Raw genomic sequence first — 24,849 nt, 5'->3', positions numbered from 1 at the left:
AGCAGTCTGCAGGAGAGGTGACCAGGAATGGTGAAGTCTGGGGTAAAGTGACTTGGCATGGAGTATAATGGAGGCTGGGTGGTGGAGAACCAAGCAGGAATGGGGAAGACTGGGGCAGAGAAGGTCAATAATGGAGCAAACTGTGGATGAGGTGGACTGAAATGAAGCAGGCTATGGAACAGGCAGAACTTGAGAGGTTGGGGGAGAGGTAGAAAGAAAAGACCTTTTTCCCAGAGGCAACTGGGAACAGGCTGGAGAAGGGGTGGCTATGGATAGTCCTGATCAGTCATTACTGCTTTATAAATTAGCTAGTGGCTTTGCTTACACTTAGAGGTTGTGGCTTGACAGAGCAGAGTATGTGATGTTGAGATAATGTAAATACCTGGACAGGTTGAATACTGGATAGGGCTTTCACAGCTTCTGTCAACGAGTGGCTATCAGCCAGTGAAAATTATCCCAGGGATCTGTAAAGCTAAAATGGCTTGCAGGCTTCCTTAAGCGCTTTTTTTCACAATGATAATGTTGCACAGGGATAGTGGAGAGAGGTGGTGGGACTTGTGGCATGGGAACAGGGTTGACAATATAAGTGAGGCTTCTAGCTGAAGGTATGGGGATGAACGTTCTTATCTTTCACAATAACTTTGTTGCTTTCATTGCTTAACTCATTAAAAAAAACAAAAATACATTTTTTATCTGTAAACAAATTTTGACAGCCTAGGAAACATCATTTGCTGGCAGGTAAAAAATGTGATAAAAGTAAACCTTAAGAGAAGATTTGGGGAAAAGCAGACACTTCACAGTACAATACAGTGTGCAGACATATGCTCTGCATTACTTCGAGCTTGATCACAACTCATTTTTGCAGGAAATGTGGAGGTTACATATATGAGAGAATGCTGGGAGTGCTTTTTTAGATGTAACTAATTAGCCCACATCCCCATATCCTTTCTGCGTATACATTTCCTTTGCTCCCCAAGCTGTCCCGCGCAGAAGCCATTGTTCCAAAGAGCAAATTAACGATGGCCAAAAAATAGAGAACTGCTTGGAACAGTTTTATAATAATAGGTTGTATCTGTGCTGTAAACCAGATGGTACTGGATGCACAGATGGCCCAGGGGGAGAAGGGAATCAGTCGAATGGCTCTGTCCACTATCCTAAAATGAGTAAATCCCTTATTTTGGGGATTTGTAAAAAAGTGTGGCTTACAGACACAATTTTGGTCTTATAAATGCATGAATAAAAAAATATAAATGCATTGCACTGGTTCATTTAGGAAATTTGAAATTCTTTTTAGCTCAGGTCACCTTAACGTGGTATATTTTTTGATCCAAAGCAGACATGCATAATATATGGGTATAGGACATCTGCAGTTAGCTTTATCAAGTAAGAAATTTAAACTGGCTGAAAACTTGAGGATACCAATAAAGCTCTGAAATAGAAAAGGAGCAAGGGGAACCATCCAGGCCTGCTCAATCTGCCTGGGTATACACAAGAAGCTAGGGTATGTTAAAAAGTGCACTTATTCTTCAAAATAATTAAAAAAAACCTCACAATTTCCAATCAATAGGATGCTACATGCTTTTCCCCAGTGAAGTATAGACAATGATTCATCCCGCTATGACAGGTAGGAAAGCTATAGGGATTCGAAAACACGTTCCATTTAAATAACGACAGTGAGCTCACATACAGAATATCTTGATGGACAATTCCATAATGGTTTTTCCATTTAATTAAAATGACAAAACATCAAATGCAATCATTCTGTGGATAGTGAAGTTACAAGAATGATTCTCTTTTGTCGTCCCCGTATAGGAAGCAGAATCTTGTTACACATCGCTGCCAAGCTATTATTGTTTGCACATTTTTTCATATTGTTTTTCTCCCAAGATGGGATGAGATGTTTGTTTTTCGATGAATTTATGCAAAAGTGACAGATGCAGTCATGTATTCTTGCCAAAACAGCTTGGCTGTAAAACTTTTGTGAGATTGTATGTGCAGAGCACCGGCGGACTGAAAAACGTATTGATCTGAAACGCTGGAATATTCGGCATTGTACTGACCTTGCGAGAGATGAGCCAGAACAGACGAGGAGAATCAAAAAATAAAAAATGATAATTGTGCTGTTTTGGTAAAGTGTATTGGGACAAACAAAACAAGCAGAGAGACCTGCTATCGTTTACACAGGAAAGAAAAGCCATGGTGGTTGTTCTTGCTTGCGATATTTTGTTTTATTAACTGATATATTGAGATCTTTGGGTAGTTTGCATTTGGGGGTCTCAATTTAGACAACACATTTTGCCAACTATAAGGAAGTCGAACTCTTTCTACAGAGTTTTCTGATATTAATCCACTGCAAGGGATGGATTTTCATCACTGATGCCTATGGGCACACAAAGTTTGGTGCCTTAATTAACACCCCTAGGATCACTTGTTTTACACAGAACACGTCCTTGTTTTCTCTCTATAAACCTGAAATATCCATCTTAAAATACCACCTTCCGTTAGAGATTATTGAGAGCAGCCATTAACAACCTTTCGAAATCAAATGTTTTGTGGCTGGAATGCTGATCCTCTTTATAGAATGCTTAAGGCACGTTCTATCCAGATAAGCTAATCTGGATATTCACTCTAGGTGAATAATTTAGAAAGCATGCTAATCTCATGTTGGCATTTTTTAGAGTGCAGTATTTACCGCAGCCTCCGTATCTTTCTCATGGCCTTAATCTTCTAACTCAATACGTATATTAGGTTTTTGTTCTAAGTCAATTGGTAGTATTCCTTTAAATCTGACACATGGGGGTCTATTTCTAAAGCAGTGAATGTAGCATTCACCAAACATTTTCTGGTAGAGAATCAACCATTGAAATAGCAAAAACATGAATGTGGAAGATTCACCACCGCAGAATGTGTGCTGAATTTGAGATTCAATAGACCCCTTTGATTCACTTTGCTCACAAATACAAATAAGAGAAACCTATTTCAAAATATAGTTCACAACTATAATGATCATTTAAATAATGTGCTTGAAATGGCTGTTTATTAAATTATTTTTTTTAATATTTAAAAAAAAATGGGGTCCCTCGCTGTTACTGAATATAGACCAGACCCTTATTCAGGCTTCTTCATCCTCTTTGTATCCTGGCGAGCATTTTGTAAAGATCATCTTCTTAGGCATCAGAAGCACTCTGGAGTAACTCTTCAAAATACTTATTTTCATTCATTGGCTAGTTTTTCCTTGCCTGCCAGCAGTGAGTTAGTAGTTAAGCAGCCTTTTAATTCTAAAAGCATGCAGTTAGGTTAATTGGCTTCCCCCCAAGTTGACCTTAGACGGTGTTATTGACATATAACTCTGATAGGGACGTTAGATTTTGAGCACCTTTAGGGATAATATAATATTTATTATAATATTACAATATAATATAACTGGATAATAATATTATTCTGTAATGAGAACGGTGCACAGGAATATGGTTGAGCAGAGCTGACTTGAACCTTGAAGAACATGATTGATTCTTTTTGTACTCTGAGGATGCATTTGCCATAAACATTGCAGCCACTGAGGTTAGTGATGGTTTGATTAAAAGGAAAGCTGCCCTTTCATAAAAGATGGCCAACCAACTCCCATTCAGTCATAATCCAGTGCTGAAGATATCCTCACAATATGCCTTATAGACTTCTATGGCACTGTCACAGCTTGACTCAGGACGCGTTCCGAAAAAGTTTATAGGGACGGAGTTTTTGCCATGTAGCCCATATGCATTGATTTGAAAAACCACAGCCTTGCCACTGCTCTACTTTCAGAAAGCAGATATGAGGGATTTTGTTACCAGACACCGTGGCAGTGGCTAGTCATTTTATAATGTTTAATGATATATACAAAGTTAGTAGGCCATGTCCACTATATAAAGAGACATCTGTCATCTTTCACTCAGCTTGAACCTAACAGGAGGACTGTTCATCATATGGAAACATATCCCTTTGTGTATCCTGCTGACACTGAGAATGTTCACACTCCCCTTCTGCATAAGACTGATGTCATTGTCATGCTCAGAGGGATCACAGAAATATGTCCAACCTGCATCAGCATAAAGATTTGGCTCCTGGCTACTGGCCCCTGCTACAGAAGAGTGAGCAATGAGCAATTCATTGTCTGTAGGGAACATTCATTCATCAGATCAATTAGATCCTGCAGCATCTTCCTATCTGCCATAGTCTCTGCTCTTCCTCCATATTTGTAAAGTGCAACTCCAACATATTCTTTTTAGTTGTGGATAGAACAAAAGGTGGTTACAATTTCTGTTTGATTCAAATTTAATTTTTTCCAAAGACCAGCAATGCAACACTTTTTAGTACCAGCTCTTATCTTAACCTAGTGTGCTTTCATGCAAGTTTAATGCAAGTAAATATATTTTTGTGGATTGAGGTACAGCCTATTTATTTGCAATGGGTTGTCAACACACCTCAACACATGCAAAATATAGGTTGTGCTCCTTCTGTAATGCAAGGGTAAAAATGCTTGTTTTTGTCTGGGGTATCAGTAGAAGGCAATTTTAATCATCAAGAATTTACTGTTTGCATAACCCATTACAAGTGCCAGCCCATTGCTTGTATCAGGGACAGAAGTACAGAACAAGGGTGCTGTGTGATGTTTTTAGGAAGCTATGTGCACCGCCCTGCTGGGACCACATCAATAGTGATCTGCATCCATTGCATGGAGAAGTACTGAAACCTAGCAGTGATATCACTGGGTCTAAAATAAAGTATCCAATTAAAATGCAAGGTTATATTAAAAAATGTTAATTGCATGTTGGAGGTAATGGTATCATCTTGCACATATGCACAGCAAAGTAACAGTGTTTCAACCAGGTTATACTCCTTTCACCACCCTTCTTTTGCTGTAGCCAGCACCTTTATGTTCTAAGTGTTATAGCCTACGCATTGTTACAGAGCAGAACGCCAAATACTCCCCCATATTGGGTTTTGTGGATAGCTGATGAGTTAGGAGAGTGCTGGTAAAGTGAGCATATAGTATGGAGTTAGGTTGCTAATATAGAGACACTGGGCCTGATTTATTAAAGCTCTCTAAGGCTGGAGAGGATTCACTTCCATCAGTGAAGCTAGGTGATCCAGCAAACCTAGAATGGATCTGGTCCTGGATTCAAAACATTTGCTAGCAAATAGCAAATGACTTTGAAGAAATCCTTTCCAGGTTTGTTGAATCACCCAGCTTCACTTCTGAAAGTGTATTCTCTACAGTATTGGAGAGCTTTCATAAATCAGGGCCACTGACACTATTACCCTACAATACAGACAGTGTATCTTTAAGATATTTATTATAACTGGAGAATCCAGACCTATTGTTGCTTTATAGAAGATAATAATATCAAGTCAATCAATGAACAGCCTAGAGATTTATTGTACTGAAGATGTGTATCAGCAAATAATATTTTATTCTATTTAGAAATGAAGGCATAACAGTGTAACATTTCTATCAAGCGATATATCAAGAATGTTCTCCAGTTTTTATTTTTTTCTATTGAAATACATGTTGGTAATTATTTTTGAATATGTTAACAGTGAATCTTCCCAGAGATTGAGTTTTATATATGCAGCAAATACTTTACCAGTAAATGTGCAGTAAATGGCTCACTACCCACTTTAAAAAAATGTTCCATTTTAAGTTGCTATGTGCTTTAATTTTCCATAACATAGAATTCTTATCATCCCACCCCATTGTTGGCTGCCAAGTTAAAACTTTTTTTTCACTTTTTTTATTTATTTAAAGCCTTTATCAACCTTTTTAGCACGTAGAAACCCTTGAAGTAATTTTCCGTTCTCAGGGAACCCCTGCTAATAACGGCTATATCTACAGCTCACGGCACATTTGTGTGATGGTCACTGGGAATAATGCTTCTTATATTCTTAGTCTTTGGTAAGAGACCCCTACTAGCAGATGAATGTCAGTGATTATGTGAAAGGCAGAAATTCTATTGCTCAATGAATTCTTAGCAACCCCTGGAGGAAAGCTAGGGTTGCAGGAAACCATAGGTATCTCTGTCAATCCAATCTATTTGTCTTGGTGACCATTACTACAGAGACTGAAAGTGAAGAATTCAGAATTTTAAGTTATCACCAGAACAGAAAGAACAACCTTTACCCCCACTTTAATATACCCATGGGCTCTAACAGGCAACTCAACCAGAATCAGAATAAAAATGGTAGAACCTCTCAATCCCAAACTCATTTAATGTCCAGATTGACCCAAGCAATTGTGGCAAGAAATGTTTGCATCGTTGCCCAGCCCTTCATCTTTCCTATTGGCCCCTGAAGAAGCTCATCACACTTTATTGTGAAAAGAAATACATAGGAAGCATGAAATTGCAAGGAACAGATACTGGCCCCTGTTTGCTTTATTGAATGTTTTAGGTTTTCGAGGAACAGAAGAACAAGAGCATCCCCTGTAGTATCATCCTATTGCTGGTTTAGTGGCTTGCTAGAGCCCTCAAGACTTTAACCTCAAGACAGTTGAATCCATGATCATGTTGTAGCAGAGTTCTTTTTATAAATGGCAGTATAAATGAAGAGAGCATGAATGATTTAATAAAGCAGGATTAATCAATGGTTTCATCCTGAATTCTGCTGTTAACATATGTATTTCATTTCACCCTAGGTATTTTTGTTCATGCAACAATATCTTCTGGATACCAGCAAGTTATGATTCAACGTGAGTGACTTTTCACAAAGGCTGAAATTAATCTTCACAGACTTATTTTCTAAACATTGTTCCTTTCCAGAAATTGGTACGTGTTCAAAGGAAGATTCAAAAAAATAACAAAAGAGACTTTTGGCTGGGATTAGATTACAGTTTAAAGAAAAAGTGTATGAAACACAAAGTTTAGTAACAAAAAGTAAAGTAATAAGTTGTTTTGCTATGTTTATTTCAGGATATACTGAGGAGCAGCTGATATAAAGCACAGAAATTCAATTGTAAAAGGAAGATCTTTGAGTGCCCCCTGAAAGTTGCCCATATTTTGAGCATTGGTGGAATGTGTGTTTTCTTAGAGTTGTAGTAGCAGAGCAATTAGGGGGTGACTTATAATTTGTAGTTTAACTGCTGTACTACCCAGCAAAAAGAGATACTGTAGTCCTCTAGGATGGGAAAGCATGAGGCAGACTATTCTATTTTGTAAGAAAGTGCCAAGGTTCTTCAAAAGCTGTATATATGTAACTTCCTTGGCCTTCTCCAGGACCCTTAAAACTGGCTTTTCACACAAGCCGACTGTCTAACAGGTATGACTCTAACTCCAGACATGTACTGGAGCAATTTAATAAATAAAACGCCCTGGCTTGGGCACTATATATATCCTATTAAGGGCCTTCCCCGCCAAGCCATGGGACACTCTGTCACAATATATTATGCTGTATAATACTGCATAATAATAATAATAACATGTATAAGAGGTAAGATCAAGTAATGGGGTTTAGTGGAACTTTATGATGGACCAGTCAAAATGGAATTCAGTTCTTCTTTCAATATTGATACTTTAGCCAGCTATCTAAAGTCGTATTGAGAAGTATCCCTTCATATGACTGAGTATAAATATTGTGACAGGGTGTCCCATGGGTTGTGTGAAAAGCCAGTTCTAAGGATCCTAGAGAAGGCCAAGCCAGAGTTGGGAGGGTACCTTGGCCACCCAGTCCATGTCCGAGTCTTCCCTGGGAATTCTAGAATAGTGGTCGCCAACCTTTTCGGTCCCGCTGACCACTAAAATCACCAGCTCCCGACTGTGCATGTTCGGGAAGCCAGGTGTCACTCAAAAGGGGGAAAACCTCCTCCAGAGTGAGGTTTATGATGACATAACCCGGCCCACTCTCCCATCACAGATATGACCCTGCAATGGGGGAGTCCAGGGACACATTCCGCCCACTTCACCAACCCTGGGAACTGTACTGGGGACGTGGCCCGTGGCTCTGACCGGTGCATCCCCCGAGCAAGGTCCCTCTCCTGACCCCGCTTTGGGAAGCACCAGCCAGAGCCGCGGACCAATGTTCTCACAGACCACCAGTGGTCCACCAGTGGTCCAGCACTGGTTGGTGACCACTGTTCTCGAGCACAGGTACTCTCTTTTAGTGTTGCAGCAGCAGACTGCTAGGAGCTAGTGGTTTCCCAGAACCTGAATGGAAAAGAGCTCAGGATGTATAACACCTTCAAGTAAGAAACCAGAATTTGGTTTATGCAAAAGTACCTTTCTTTTCTGTATACTGTGTGATTAGCCAGAGAGGGCACTGCTAAAGGAATAGTTAGTGGCCGAACTTGGCTAGGATTTGGTTTGTTTGTTGTTTTTTCTTTTTTTTGATGCAAAAAAACACCCAAGCAGAACCCTAAAGTTTGTTTACCTGCACTGAAATCCCCAAATAAATTTTAACAGATCAAACCATCCCCTTTATGTCTAAAGTCATGAAAGACTTGTGCCGTCTATTAGGAATCAAACAGATTCAAACCTCCGTGTTCTATCTACAGACAGATGGGTCGGTGGAACGTTTCCCTGCAGGAGATGTTGAAGAAAGTACTGGAAAAGGATGGTGACTGGCATTGCCTCCTCTCTAACTGCAAACATCAAGTATGGGAGGAGGCAATCCCAAGATTGTAATTCTTTCTTCCTCCCATGGTACACAAACTTGTGGTCAGCTCTCCCTTCTAAACCCCCCTCTCCAATAACGTACACAGTATTTCCTTAATTCAGTTCAAGTAAATGGATTCCCTTGTCCTAATAAAATAATGGCTGATTAAAAAGTAATGAATATCCGTGTGTAGAAGTTGTTCCATGGCAAACACCATGCAGCCTTAAATAACACATATGTAAGCCTTGTCTAAAATGACATGTGGTCCATGGGTATTTTGGGAAGTTGAACGATCAGAAAGAACTGCACAAAAACAAACCCATAGCCACTTCCTCCTCAGACTACTCAAACAAAATAGCTGTACCCTGGAGTCACCAAGCTTTTGTGTCTCAGTTATGTTACAATACAACAAAAAACTACGAAGCCTGTGGGAAAGAAAAAAAATAAAGAAGGAAAATAATTCAAAAGAAAAACATTAGATAAATCTGTCAAGAAACAAGTTCCAGCTTGATGTAAAATGAAAAATATAATTTCTTTAAAGCAGAACAGAAATATAATATACTTGAAGAAAGACGAATAAAAGATATGTGCGTCAAACATTGAACGAAGGTGACAAATTCAAAACTAAGTGAATTAATGGCTTTCACTGTGCCAAAACCACAGATTGATTGAAGCAGAAGTGGCGGATTCAATATAGGTTGAATCGTTATTTCCTGTTAGTCACTTCTAGTATATACTTTTGTGCTGTCTTTTATATCAGCTTATCGACATACAAATATGTGCTACATTCTTCAATGGTCTATTCCAATTCCCCAAAGAGATAACAGAAATATTCGCACCACAAGTACCAATCATCTACAGAAAAAGGAATGTTCCATATTAACAGTGCAAAGACATACAATTTTTCAGTTTTATGTAGAAATGCTGAGAATTTAAAGCTGAACTCTATTCAAATATAATAAAACACAAATAATGCAGCCTTTTAATCAATATTACATCTTTAAATATTTGTTTCCTTGTACATGAATCAACCTTTTACTTGGGTAGCAGAACTTAACCTGGTATCAGCCTCTTGCAGGTTTGTGCAGCAGGAAATGAGAGTGAAAAGAAGAAGTACAACGAGCTGATCAGTTAGTATGATGAAAGAAAACTGTTTATGGAATGAGAGAGCAAAGTAATGAATGAGAGAGGAGTTTATTACTGAGCTGGGCTAGTCCAGGATGAGCAAGGTGCAAGGTGCAAAAGTTCTGGAGCAAATCATTATTAATGCCACCCAAACATCTCCAACAGATGTACACTGCAGTGCACCACAATGCATTGATATGAAGCATCTGTGTGCTATGTCCTGGACCTGTGTGTGTTAAAAGGTCTATTGTCATGCATTGATATTCTATTCAAAATCAATGGCTGGCCTTACATCAAATAAGACAAATGGGAGATTGTACTTTCAATGACTTCCAATATATTCTGAGTATTTTTTTTCTTGATCTGTGGTGGACACATCTGAGAAACTGAAACAGCATGAACACTCATGAGGCCCTTTAGATGGTCCTATCCCAAAATTGACTGTGGAGGCTCCTTGCCAGGAATCCCTCGAGCAATGAGCAATGAGCAGTGAGCGTCAGTTCAAGTGACACCAATGATCTTTTTGGCTATCTGTAAGGGGGCATTCCTCCCAATGGCCACACTAATATACTGTGAGCTGTGGATATAGTAAATATAGCAGGGGTTGCCTAAAGACCTAAAAGTTATTTCAAGGGGTTCCCTTATGTTATAAAGGTCAAGAAACACTGGCAAAGAAGGTTCAATAGTCATTAGGCGCCATTCTGGATCACTGACTTACCAAGTTTGCTAAGGGTTAACCAACCCAAAAGAGTCCTTCAATGGCTTATTTTATGTTTTCGCTATATGGATACAGAGGCATACTTGCCACCCTTTCCAACAAAAGTATCAAAGCTCCATTAAGCATCGGTGTCCAGTAAATGTATTAACAAGTAAAGTGTGCTTTTACAAAAACCCCTCAGAATTTTCCTTTAATATGCAAATTAGCTACAATGAAAGTGGGGAGTTTTGGGTAATGGTTTTTAACATGACAGGCCAGTCAGTCAATGTTCCGCTGTCAATGTGTGCCATTGACTTAAAAGATTTCCATGTAAATAACATTCCTCCCAAATCTATTTTCCTTTCAGAGTGATTTATTTGTGTCTTGATGCATCAAAACCCAATGCAGAATGATAAATGTGTGCCCTTTAATTCACTATTTTCTAGTTATTATTACAGAAGCCATAAGAATCTGAGAACAGTGATAATCTCTGAAATATACTGTAATCTCATCGCTCTGTATTAGAAGAGAATTTGTTTGCAGGTATACAAATATAAATCTTATTCTAACAATATCAGAAGGTAAACCCCATAAGAAACATTATCAGCCTGATTTACAAATGGTTTGCATGCTTTATTTCTGCCTGTTTTAATGTAAGTTTTTTACAATAAATCTGTTTCTATAAAATGTTCTTATTCTGAAAAAAGCTCAATGCATTTTGTGGCAAAATTTTTTAGTTGCAAACTGGAACTAAACTTCTTTGCTCTTTGCTTCCTAGCTTCTTGAAATCAGTCCCTTCAATATGTGCATGGAATAGAGTTGTCCCCTTTTTAGGAAAAAAGTACCGGTCTTATGGCCTTTTTTCTATTAAAATAACAGGCAAAAAGTCAAACTTTTACCAGCCAGGTTGTTAAATGTTTAGGGGTAATAAGGGGACATCTTCTGATTTCCTTCTCAAAGCAGGTAATTCCAGCTGCTGGATAGTAAGATGGAAACCATTGCTTGAGTATTGGGAAGACTTTCAGTAGCCATTATACTGGGTCTTGGTATACAATACAAATTTGCTCATATTTACTTAGGACAGCCTTTTTTTAATCTTTCCTAACCTTTTTAACGTGAGGAAACCTTTGAAATAAGGTCTTCAGGGAACGCCTTCTAGAATTACCATATCCAAAGCTCACATTATAGCTACCCCTGAAAAAGCCCTTGGGTGGGCGAAACGCATCGGGTCTTTCGGCTGTGCAATACATTCTTCTTTCTAATCCTTTGTTTTTGGTCTAATCCTACCTATATGATACAGTAGGTTACTTATGTCTAGCTCAGTTTGGTAGGTAGATCGTTGGATTTTTGCCACCTGAACAAATTTCTCATGCAATTTACCCTGGATGACTCTGTTTATTTATGTATTCTATGGAATTTATTAAATACAATATTTTATTTCTTAAAAGAATAAAAGCCAATTCATAAATAAACTGGTGATTACCATGATCTACCAGTGTTTTTCTACTTAGCCTAATTGCCAATTTACAGATTGGCAAAGGCAACGACAGAGGTCAGTGGTGTTTGTCAATAGGCCACAATGCCATTTCCACACATGGGGATCAGTTACTTCATTCAAGTAAATGGAGTTTTTTATTTCAATTAAAGTGCAAACACTGTACAGTGATCGAAGTTCTAATCATCAAAATCTTATCACTTGTTCATAAATGTGGAGTTTTTAAAAAGTATAAGATCAGATTTTAAAAAGTGGAGAACAATGAAGTTGCAGTCTTATCTTCTTGCTGCTAACCTATGTGCTCTCCATGGTACCACTTGAATGCTAATAATCTGCGAGCATCACTATGCCAATTCTTCTAGCACCATCTGGAACTCCAATGAGAACTTTTTAGTTCCTTGGACTCTGCAGCCTGGTGACCCTCTAACAATACCCTGTCACCATATTATTTGTATTCATAGCTGATATGGCAACTCATGATTCTAATAAGGATTTATACAAACACCAGCTGGAAACCCATGCCTAACCAAGGAATACCGATTGTAACACCACCATACCAACGTGTCATATTCTATTATGCCACCATTCACATTGAGCTTCTAGAGGTTTATTATCTCTGCAATACATATCAGACTTCTTACCCCTATACTTACAGGGAATCTGTACTAGGTACATTTCTTTTTCTGCTTCAAGGCATTTTGTTTTAACTGATGCTCAAAAAACTTTCCAAAGGGCACCTCCACAAAAAGCAACTGGTGAGACCAGGTAGACAATAACAATGTGTTATAACAAAGCACCAAGACTTTATTAATACCCAGTATGGAAAATATAGCAATGGTCATCGGACTGTTGCAAATACCTTGTGGTTGTTTTGTCCCCCTCAGAAATACAACACTGGAAAAACAATCTTTTCTTTTTAGGTACATACTATACAAGGAAACATATAAGCAAAATGCAGCCTTCATGTTTGAAAGTTCAGAATTTACAACCTAACAGTTACGTGAATTAAGTGTTATATAACACTTCATCTGTACTGATAAGAAAATGAATGATAATGTACTTATCAACATCCTCCTTCACTCAAGCAATGAGGGTCTTTAACCGTCTGCATTATAAAATAATTTCCATGGACTTTGTTGTAAGAGCTGCAGAAACCTCCAATTAATAATAAAATATATACTTTATGTACATATAAGACTTGCAAAGAAATAAATGTTAACTGGATGACATTTAGATTGTTGTGCCTCATAAATACCTGTCATTTTGTAGATATTAAAATACTTTTTTTGTTTCCTCTTTTTTTGCATTAGCTTTTTGCATAGTATTACTGCTGATCTCCTACCAACGGATTAGGTGTATTTGCATGATTGTTTGTAGCCTCCATTAAAAACCTCTGTGGGATGGTGTCATGCTAAAACACAGAGTGCCAGAACAAGGGAACAAGGACTTTCATGGAAAGATTACCAGGAAATATTTTATTAAAATCTGCATAATTATAAAAAAAAATACTTTCTAAATGCTGCTAGTATGTTTAACTATTTTGAGATTTTATTAATGAGGTTTAAATTATTTTCTCGTATTTCAATTATGATTACAACGGGTTTGGGGTTTACATATATTTTAATATTCAAAGAATTAAATGAATACTAAATACTAGAATTAAATGAATATTAAATAATGTACCACTGATGCTCACTCCAGAAACCATGACATTTTTTACCATGATGTCTTTGGTTCTGCCAAATCTTTGCCATGAGACCCATTGGGAGCCACTCAATCTCTACTACACATAGAAAAAAATGCTTATTCCTATGGAGAGGTCATGTATTATAAGTATAATATATGGCCTCTCTGTAGGAAAGAAATACTTTTTTCATGCATGTGCAGAAGAAGAAGCTATTGAACCAAGAGATCTTGGAGCAGTAGGTGGTACAGATATAGGAGGGTGGCTTTTGTGGGAAGAAGGATTCATAGGACAGCTGTATTAAAAGTATGCTCAAAGCTATAAAGGGGAAAATAAGATGTCTGCTGTTACTTTACATCCTTCCCCCACTGAGTTGAGCTCCAGAAAGATTAAATTCCAAAATGAAAAACGTGCATAAGGCAACCAATGCTCTGCCACCCTCATATGATTGTGCTTCAGCTTGGTGAATGAACATGAAGGCAAAATGCTATAAACAGAGCTACACAAGAAAAAGACCTACAGTAAGAGGGCCCAGTTACTGGTCTGATAAATCTCTGGGGGCTGTTTGTGCCTCCTCTAACTACACCGTCATTCATTTACATTTATTTGATTTGTCAGTCCTGTAATTGAAAGAAATCTTCATATAATGCAGTGCTGGTGCAGTCCTTATGTCTATAAAGCAAAACAAATGGGAAATTCTGCTAACAGATAAAGAACATGACAAAGCTACAAACACAATGCAATAAAAAAGAAAAAGCATCTGAAAAGCTTCATAAGGTCGATGCAATCCTCTTTACATTCTCTATATATTAGATATCAATTAAAACAGATGCATTATTTATTAAAAGTTCTTATTGTCAATAGATATGCTATGTGGACTAAATGTCCATTTGTTTTAAAAAAAAATAAACAGTAAATTGTTTAAAAACCATTATAAATGGAGTGATATAAATGGCACAGAAATAGGGCTTCACATTGAACCTATTCTGCTTCTCTAAAATATTTCTGCATTTCTAAAGTCAAAGACAGATCTATGGAACCTGTTAATGAAAGATCCATTAGGCTACAAGAAACCTCCCTCCTTATTAAAGGCTCCACCACAAGCAGTTCAACAAATTCCCACTTTTTAGGAATAGGAAGACAGGAGGTTGCCCTGTCCCTCAACACTGGAACCCCAAATGTTAAGGCCTGGTATGGTACAGGAAGGGGAAAGGGGGCACATATGTGAGGCTCCCTCTTTTCCAGACCACTCAGGCCTAATGGCTTATTAGGGTATGGTTAAAACCTAAAGAAAAAGCAAAACTTTTTTTTTAAACATAAACAGGTAACCCAAAAAATGAACCCGAACTGTTTCAATGCACTGGCAAATAGCTGCTGGGAACACAAACTTATATTATATATCTTATAGTAAGGGGGTTAGGATGAAAGGGTATTGGGGCCTTTTATCAACTGGCATTTTTACATTAGTTTGCAAAAACAGGGATGGCAAACAGCAGAATTTGGACTCAAACTTGAACCCATTCCCTACCTCCTGCACTCAGAGTAAGTGGGCTGAATAATGCTGGCTGTCGGATTAAGTACATTTAGCAGAAGAAAAAAGTATGAAGGGAGAAAATGGATTTGTGGGACTTTTTAATGGCAATAAACAAATAGTTAAAATACAAAAATATTAAAATACAAAGCTTTACCAATTACAATTTTAAAAGAACAAAATGTTTAGGATTGATTTGAAATTAGAAGAGAGTAAAGCAACATATTAACCTTACTTCTCATAAATACAAGTGTCTTGGAGGCCCATTAGTATATTTACATATTCAGAATATATTATCAATCCAAAATTACATTCCACATAAATCTGGGTTCACCAAGAAATTAAAAAGTAAGTCAACCTAATTTTCTACATGTTTCGCAGATTCAAGTCCGCTTCATCAGGAGAGCGTGGAAGTAAGTACTACAGAATATAAACAGCAAAAATATTTACTCATACAAAAAGCAATCTATCATTATTCCAAAAAATGTGTACTAACAACAAACAACCTACATATTTTGTAACATGCCAAAAGTCATCACCCAAGCTGTAAGCCCTGCTACAGCAGAGGAAAAGGGAGAGCCTATAACCCGGAAAAGAAGAATACATCAGAGGGAGAAGTCTCATGTATAGTGGCTTTAACAGAAGAACTTTGTATGAAAGTGTAAATTAATAAGCTGGCAATGAAGAACAGCCGATGCTGGATCAAGCGCATGTAGACAGGAAGTGGTTGAAAGAAGGGGATCTGACAGGATGGTGATAACAAGTGCCATTTTGTTTCTTCTTTTAAAAGGGGATCACGTATGATACACTGCTTCAGCAAACTATACTGTATTACAATTTGCATCTACCTAATATCTAATTTTGGACTCTTTATCCCTCTTCATCATAGTTGGTATCAGATATGGAACTTTTAAACTTCCTGAAGCACAAATATCAGAACAGCAGTCTTATCATACATCTAGAAGTGCACATAAAGATGGAAATGCACAGATTTACAGCGCAATCTGCTCCTTCCATCCTGAGTACAGTTCACAACTGCACTGGAAGCCATCCAGCAAGCTGCCACGTCTCATCTAACACCAACACCTTCATCTGCCAACATCTGTTCTTCGCATTGTATTGTTACAGAGACTATTCACAAGACGTTACTGAGCAAATGAATATTCAGCCTCCTATGTATTATCTCAGCTCTTTATCTGACAATCACGCGTATACATCTTCACCAAACTGTGAATCTGCCATTGCAATAGGGGGGAAAAAATAACACACCATTGTTTAAATTGGGTGTAAAATAAAAGTCTTTTCAATGATTTTATAGACAGTCACATTGTTCAAACAAGTTTAAAGGGGCAGATGGAAGAACTTTTTGACCTGCTGAAGACATGAATGATAGTTCTCATAATTGTGCCTTGTGTATATCATGGTGAAGCTGATCTGATATTTGCATGTATTCACTGCAAAGTGAACTTGTCATGGAGAATTAGAAACCCATCAATGAGTATTGTGATGTTCAGTAAACAAGTATTCATCATTGCTCTACATTATCCCGTGAGCTTTCATTCAACCAGCTTCAGGTCCTTGGGAATGTGTTTAATTTTAATACAGATCTCATTAAAAAGCTAGTAGTAGCTGGTAACATTTTCTGAACTTTTCCAGAATTTCAAACATTCAACTAGACTTCTTCTGTAATGTTAAAATATATTACCAATCATCTGAACAGCTTCATCTGCTATACTATAATTTAAACCACGACCTTAATAAATGAGGACGGTCACAGATATGTTTCTTTGCATACATTTTTGTCATCCGTAGGGCATGCCACCAAAGACTGAAAAAGCAAATAAGATATTTTTGTTGCAGGATGGGCTTGTATGTGTGGGGAAAACTAGGTAAGGTAGACCGTTTCTAGCACCAATGTCATGATATTGCATACCAGTATTGTACAAAGGTGCAGAGAGTTGACCCATCGGACTGGTCACCATATTAGGAAAATGCACTGCTAATTATTACATGACCAGGTGCTTAGAGTTCAAATTTAGGTTGGGTTCATGCTTTTTGATTGCAATGCATCTCATTAATTGCACATTAATGTAACACATTACATGTGTCAGCGTCATTTTTGTTGCATAGTGAGTAGGTCATGAATGTGTTATGATGCACTGCAATGAATGTGTAAAGCTCAATTGCCTTAGTGCTTTGGGGGGCTAATGTAATGCTTTATAGTGGAAAGGTGTGAACCCAATGGACTGTCCCAGTGCAAAGTAGGTAACACATGAATTAAAGTAAACGAATTGCATTGCATCTGAAAATTGTGAAGCCAATCTGTAACTGTTATTATTTGCTGCAGATCAAAAGGTCCCCCTTAAAAAACAACTAATATAAAACACAGCACTATCCCCATATAGGAAACCATTTTCATTCTGGAACATCAGCTTCCATCAGAGGCTACTCACACACTTATTCTGTTTTATGACAGATTGCTTTCAATAAATTTAGAGGTCAGTTTTATTCTCATCCTATCAAGGAAGATCCTGTTAAAGATAAATCTCATTACTTGGCTATCTTGTTTTATCTTTTGTAGTTTCTTTTTAACATTTTTCTGAACCTTGTTTACGACCGGGTACAGCACAGGAAAAAAGAAAGAGAACAGAAGTACAAATAACTACATTTACGGCTCTCGGATATGGTCTTTAAAGCTATTTTCATCGTAGCAGCTTGACATTTAAACCTTTAGAACACCGATATTTTGTGGATTAAGACGACATTCATCCTGCCAAGTGGTCAATTCCACATCTCCATTCCTGCATTGTTCTTTAGAACTACTGTCGCTTTCTTCAAACTACCTCCGGAGACCTTTAGAAAGTAATTCATACCATGAAAGGGCAAGTTTGTTCCGATTAATATGTCAGGCGCATTACAGGCCTGGAACTGGCTTTGCCTACCTTGTGTCAGCAGCTGGAGGTTCCGGACCTCCTCCCGTACTTTGAGCTGGAGGACCTGCTGTAGGACATATTGTCGCTGACTCTCTTGACCGATCCCCATCCGTTCCAGCTTTTTGTCTGTGAGTCGCAGCAAAGCACGGCCTGTGGAAAACATTGTGCAAACAATTAATTGCAGGTTAATGTTGAGAAGTAATGCAGGGCCAGTGTTATGTAAAATGGGGCCCTGGGCAACAATGGAGCCTTTTATATTTTAAGTAAGTGATAATAATAACAACATGCCATTCCTTGTCTAGTCAGTCAGTCCTGCCCTTTCCTCACTTCTCTGGAAGCAGCGTCTAAATGTGAGCTGTCTTTGGAGGGTTAGGGGTGCGGGGAATAGGATAGGCAAAGGGATGGCTGACCAAGATTGCCATATGCTCATGTTGATTCTGGCACTCAGGCAGCCTGGCCGGGCAGTCAGGAGAGATTGAGGAGGAGCAGTGGTGGAGGGCCCATGCTACTAGAAAAAATGGAAGTATGCATGGGATGGGAAGAGGCTGTGAACTGTGGGCAGTGAGGCTCTTAGGTGGAGCCTCCTGGCAATACAGGATCTGCCCACAATAACAGGTTAGACCAAGCTGCAGGCAGAGTAGTTCGGAATTTTGAATGGATGATACAGCCTCAGTCCATAGACTCCATGGTTGCCAGAATACCTGATACATCCTGGCTTCCCCTGCAACTTCTGGGACTGAATGAATGACATCCTGGCCCAACCAATCAAGATAGCCAAAAAAAATAGAAGAGAAAGGAAGGAAGAGATAAAAGAAGAAAAAGGCACCTACGACTGAACGGTGACAGGTGAGTAAAAAAAGGGTTTCGTTTTGCTAGAAGGCAAATGCTAGTGACACAAAATTGAAAATGGAGAGAGGCAAGGGCCCCATAAAGACCTTGGGTAATCGCCTATTTTGCTTAATGTAAACACCAGTCCTGAAGCAATGCAAAGTGCAATGATGATGTGCAGACTACAAAAAGCTAACCAATCATTTTTCAGTTTCAGAGCAGTCTTTCATACAGTTTAGCACACTTTGCTCAGTGCCTGTTGTCTTGAGCTGTCCATGTGCAATTTAATTGAATAATCTATGTACAATCCCCTTTAACAGTACCAATGTAGTGTGAGTGCCAACCTAAAAAATCCATTCAATATATCCAATCCTGTAAACTCTCATACTCTTACAGCTGTTAGTAAATCTAAAGTTATCCAAAGAGATCATACAATCAAACTGTAATATGCAGCAAGCTTTAGGTTCACGCTGATAATTGTAAAACACCTGAGGCCCACAAATGGGCTTTTTATTTTTAAAAGTTGTCAAGTATTTAGAATTAACTGTGTATAGTCCCCATATATATAGTGTATAATAAGGAGTCAATTCATGGTTCTTCCTAATAAATCCAGCTATTCTAAAACTGGGGGCGCCTTGGAACTTCAGGGGTAAGGGGGTGCAGGACATGTCTTTGTTCACACAGGAGACATAAAGTCTGATTTTCTAAAGCTCTCCAAGGCTGGAGAGGATATACTTTCTTCAGTGAAGCTGTGTGATTCAGCACACCTTGAATGTATTTATTCAAAGTCAATTGCTATTTATTAGCAAATGTTTTGAATCCTGAACCAAATCCATTCCAGGTTTGTTGCATCACCCAGCTGCACTGGTAAAGGTGTATCCTCCCCAGCCTTGGTAAATCAAGCCCATTCAGTGCTCAACCCAGAATTTTTTTTAAGCTGGGTGGAAAGAAATTGTAGGCGGGTGGCATTCCTTGTATTGTGACACAACTCTTCAGTAGCCACATAAAAACAGCCGGGTGGTTACTGAAAAGTGCCGGGTGGTGCGCCCGGCTAAAAGGGGCTGGGGAGAACACTGCCATTGTGAGAGGGCAAAAGAGGCATCATATGAGAGAAAAGGATTTTGAACAGTGTCTAAAGCCCTGTTCAGACAATAGATTTCTGGAGTGGGAAAGGGTTTCAGATGGTGTTACATGGATGACAAAAGGTACCAGATGATGTTACAGGGGTGATAAGAACAGGTTTTAGATGGTGTCATGGGTATAAAGAGATGACCAGGAGCTGCATGTGGCCCTTTGGTCATATATTGGGCACCAGCGTGTTGGATAAGACTTTATGTTACGTCTACAGGGACATTCTAATGGCTCATTCCCCACCATAGTGTTTTCTTGATGTGCTGTGAAGAAACTGCATCCTGTATCTGGAAAGTGTTACCATGCCCAAAAAACTGGAAGCAAAGGCCCAAAAACAACTCACAAATGGCCAACAATGTTGAAAACACCTATAAATGCTCAAATTTCCCCCAATACATTTTTTGGCGTGCCTAAGATGTTTTTTTTAGCTGTTTTAAAGCATTTATGATCATTTTGAGTTGGTATTGCTCATTTTTTGTGCAATGAAGACCGTTTTTTCCTATTTAATATCTTTTCTGCCACATACCTTGATTCGAAACCTCTTTACAAACACCTAAACTTTTACAAAAGCTGTATGGCCATTTATAAACCTATAAAGATACTGTCAGTGAAGAGTTAGTCTTTAAGAATAAGGATTGCTCTATTTTTAAATGTGCATTATAATTATGAATTTGGTTTAGGTTTAAATAATGATTGACAGTTTTATAAGCTGGCATCCTATGATAAGAGTAAAAGAACTGGATTCCATGAATTCTGATAGAGCTGAATATCTTTTGCAGCTGGAGATCTGTAGCAATTTCCAGTAAGCCAAGGGTATAAATATGTAGAGAATAAATTATGAATAAGCATTAGAAAGCCTCCTATTACACTGAGCTGTTTCACTTACAGCACAGACATTATTATCAGATACAGAAAAAATTTTAAGTGCCAGGCAAACTAAATTCTGGGCTGGCCCAGTCATTGATACCTATCCTATTACCGTAGGGAGCAGAAGATTAAAATATATGCTGGTACATATTTGCATTAGGTGTTCGTTACACAAATGTTCTGAAATGCACATCGGGTGATCTGTCCTTTAGGGGAAAGGTGCACTTTTAATGCACTCACCCTGCTCAGAGCCCTTTCCTGATCTGTAATAGACCATATTGATTTAAAATGTAGCTGGTTGAGATATCAAATTTCTGTCGCCGGAAACAATCTTTCGTGATTATTTACAGTTACAGAATGAACAAGTTCAATTGTATGGAGAGGGGAGGGTAGAAAAAACCAGCAGTCATTCCCGGTCAGTTCAGTGATCCACCATGATGGAATGCTAAACAATATCAAGGGAATTACTGTGCAGATGGAAGATTTTGGCCTAAGATGATCACAACTGATTTTAATGACAATTATCTGGCGTGTATATAGTGTATTATTATAGTGTGTTCAGCCCAAACCTATGTAGTGCATTACCATGTGTTCTGCAAAATGCTAGGCTATGTGAAATTTTGCAATGGTACACTTTGTACCATTTATCCTTGATGACACCCTAAGACCTGTAGTAAAGTGTACCCTATTGCCAAATTCTGTGCATTCCATGCATTGCAGTGCACATGCAAGCAAACAAAAATTGCACTATAGGCAGATCACTGAAATGAAAAGGTGTCCCATGACAATAGTGCCACCACACATGCAGCAGTTCTACTAAAATTTTAACTTCCTCAAAAAAGTTCCTTATAGAAAACAAAGTTATACCAATATCACTTCCAATGTTTCGAAGAAAAACTTTTCCTGAGAAACTAAAGAAACATACGCACGACAGGGGATCATTGTCCAAGATGAATATTACTGCTCGACTCTCTAGTGTGTGCACAGTGGTCCTCCTATGGGGAATGATCTCCGCACTTTCCTATGAAGAAGAGTGCAGCAGGATGCCGCTTGCTTGTCCTTTCTTCTCCATAGAACAGAACAGTGCTCATTCATTTATCTGCCATTGGAAATGATCACAATAAATCAATTCCAACAACAGCCAGCTGAATTCTATCTGATGTCTGTATGGGGCTTAACATTTCCAGGAGCATCCATATCCTGGTTCCCCATGGTGCTCAGAGGTTTGTACCACCAATTCTTACATCAGCAAAGACACAGCAATAATGTAGAGATGGGTAAGGAACCATGCAGCAGGGAGACACAGGACACTAGTGGTGGTTTTCAGCAGATTGCAATGGAGGGGCATTTGGCTGTTGATAGGTCAGTTTTGCGTCTCTTCTGTTACAGTTAAATCATTTGGGGTAATTGGTTTTTGGTAAACAAGCTATAACAGAAAGGATTAACATAACAAAATCTGCAGCATAACAGCACACTTTGTAGATTCACTTTGTAGTAATGCCAAAATTGCCCAGAAAACTTCATGTTACGGGTTCATGTTCTGCATCCTTGGCACTCAAAATTCCAAACTGATTTGTGCCTCCTGTTTTTAATTTAAGATCAGGTCTGTTAATCAGTGGATGTTTTTAAAGCTCAAACTAATACAGAACAAATGGAAATGAAACAACTGGAGAATATCTTTAATTTGTGAAGGTGTGAACTCCAAGCTATGCATTCCATGGATTCTTCAGCAGAACTTAGCTAATTAGTGCTCTGTTCTCACATACCGCAGTGAGGGTGCAGCTCTTCCATGGTCACTGCGGTTCTATTCAACCAGAAAATGAGAATCGTTATACTTTACACTATTTTCTTACTTTTAGATGTGTTTTAGCTGTGACCAAATGGAAGTTACAAATAGCTTGTCACTGCTGGCCCTTGCTAGTATGGATGAATATCATCTTTCATCCCAACAATACTTTATATAATACATTGAAAATAAACTTCACAGATATTTTCATGCATAAGCATGTTGAAAAGCACCGCGTGCAGCAATTGTCCACAGCCTCAGTGTGTGTTCATCAGGACGACCATTCTAAACGTTCCCTACACAACAGACTAAAGTGAAACTGTGCATTGCCAATGAATGACAAAGCAACAGGTTCTCTTTCATGGCAGCCCTTCCAAGAAGATATACTCACCTATCCATCTCCAATTCTTTGTTTAGCTTTTATTGCTCACGTGTAACAGAACTGAGCAAATCAGAAAAGCTACATACACGTCAGATGATTCTCACATGAGATGAACAGTTGTGCTCGTCTTGGGGGCAAATCTGACATGACACCGTTTATCTGCCATGGCCAATTGGGAATGATCATTGTGAATTCCTATAGAGGATAGCACCGTGTGGTGCCATTTGCCCATCCTCGCTTGTAAAAAAATGGCACTGGGTGGAGTGGATCGTTCACTAATACCCCGACCCACGATCTGACCTCTGGACCCAGGACTTCAGGATCAACACTATCACGTGGCAGGTTTCCTGATGGTAACAACAGTGTGCCCACTTGTTTAATCTGGGCTGAAAAGGACATTTCCAATTTTCATTGGAAGCCCATTTAACTGGATGACAATGCAAGAGAACAAATGGGAAAGAAAATATTACTCAGTTAAAGAAAAAGCCTGCATAAGGAACTTCATGGCAGGAATTATAGGTTCTCCTTTAAAAGCAGAATTACAGCCAAAATAAACAAGATAATTATAAAAATTATGAAATAATAAAATCAGATTCTGTTGCATCAATCACTTTTAGTTTAGATATTTCACCACAATATTTTTTTTTCTTAGTCTCATGGCTGCCATCATTCAAATCACCTAATCTGAGCCTAGGTTGTCTTGGACCTTCCTCCAGCCTGTAACTGCAAAAGGCTGATACAAGGTTAAGTTTAAGCACTTTCACTGTTTTCATTTACAAAACTATTAGATTTTAACCTAAACCCAAATTTACCAATTTAGTGAGGTCCCAACCCCTCAAATACCACATCTGCACTGCGTGGGTTAAACACTTGTTTGCCTCTGGCAGATAAAATCTAAAACTTGAACAAATCTTTACTTTCAAAACATAAAAGTTTTTTTAACCCAAATTTATTATTTTTTTTTATGCAATGGCATCAGATAAAACAATGCTTATCTAAAACTCCAAGCGGCCCGAACCCTTTTGAATAGCATTCAATGTGAATAGAATGTCAAGTTGTTCGGGAGATCTTCTCTTAAAAGCGTAAAATAAAAGGAGATGAGAGATAGGTTATTTAAACAATGGATGATGTATATAAATAATTCAAACACCTTTGGCAAACATCTAGTGAAGACGGCAATGTAACCTGCAGCATTATGAAATGTGACATTGTCATCCGCGTATTGTCATTCCTGTCTGACTGTTCGCTTGGGAATAGAACGCACCGTTCATAAAGCGTTTATTGGTTTCCTCTGATATGTAATAATATGTTTCTGCAGAGAACACCCAGATGAATGTTGCAAGAATAGCATGATCATTCTTATAAGGGGACAATCTAGCACTACGTTTCTCAACCAGGGTTCCTAGGGGTTCCTTGAGCAATCAGCAGTTTGTGCCTCTCAGGTCAGTTTAAGTGACACCAGTGATCTTTTTGGCTATCTGTAAGGGTGACATTCTTCCCAATGGCCATTGATCACCATATAAATATACTGTAACCTGTGGATGTAGCATAGCAGGGGTTCCCTGAAGGCCTGAACGTTATTTCAAGAGTTTCCCCATGTTAAAAAAGAACACTCATCCAGCGTATGTATAGGTGACAATCTATTTTCCAGATACAAATATAACACATACATACCCCCCTGGCAGATTAATGAATGAAAAATTGGGAATGACTGCTGTACTCTTCTATGTAGGGAAGCACCGCTGAGTGCCACTCGCTCCTCACCCCT

The 24,849-nt window shown here is 38.4% G+C and overlaps 1 protein-coding gene across 2 annotated transcripts in view; it reads right to left on the bottom strand.

Annotated features, from left to right (window-relative positions):
* The window catches only part of SAMD12 (sterile alpha motif domain containing 12), a 338,296-nt gene that overhangs the window by 146,713 nt on the left and 166,734 nt on the right, over positions 1-24,849 (bottom strand). Inside the window, exons 4-5 of one of the 2 annotated variants that reach the window (XM_072410708.1) lie at positions 18,097-18,237; positions 15,243-18,007 (exon numbers count right to left, since the gene is read on the bottom strand). In XM_072410708.1, coding sequence (XP_072266809.1) covers positions 17,994-18,007; positions 18,097-18,237 — 155 coding nt within the window. In that variant the 3' untranslated portion in view covers positions 15,243-17,993. Of the gene's footprint in view, positions 1-15,242; positions 18,008-18,096; positions 18,238-24,849 lie in introns of those variants that run through there. The other variant, XM_072410707.1, reaches the window with a different exon arrangement.

The sequence above is a fragment of the Pyxicephalus adspersus genome, chromosome 5, assembly GCF_032062135.1.
Source record: "Pyxicephalus adspersus chromosome 5, UCB_Pads_2.0, whole genome shotgun sequence".
Classification (NCBI taxonomy): Eukaryota; Metazoa; Chordata; class Amphibia; order Anura; family Pyxicephalidae; genus Pyxicephalus; species Pyxicephalus adspersus.
Note: the sequence above shows the minus strand (reverse complement) of the source record. Positions and strands in the feature narration are given on the sequence as shown.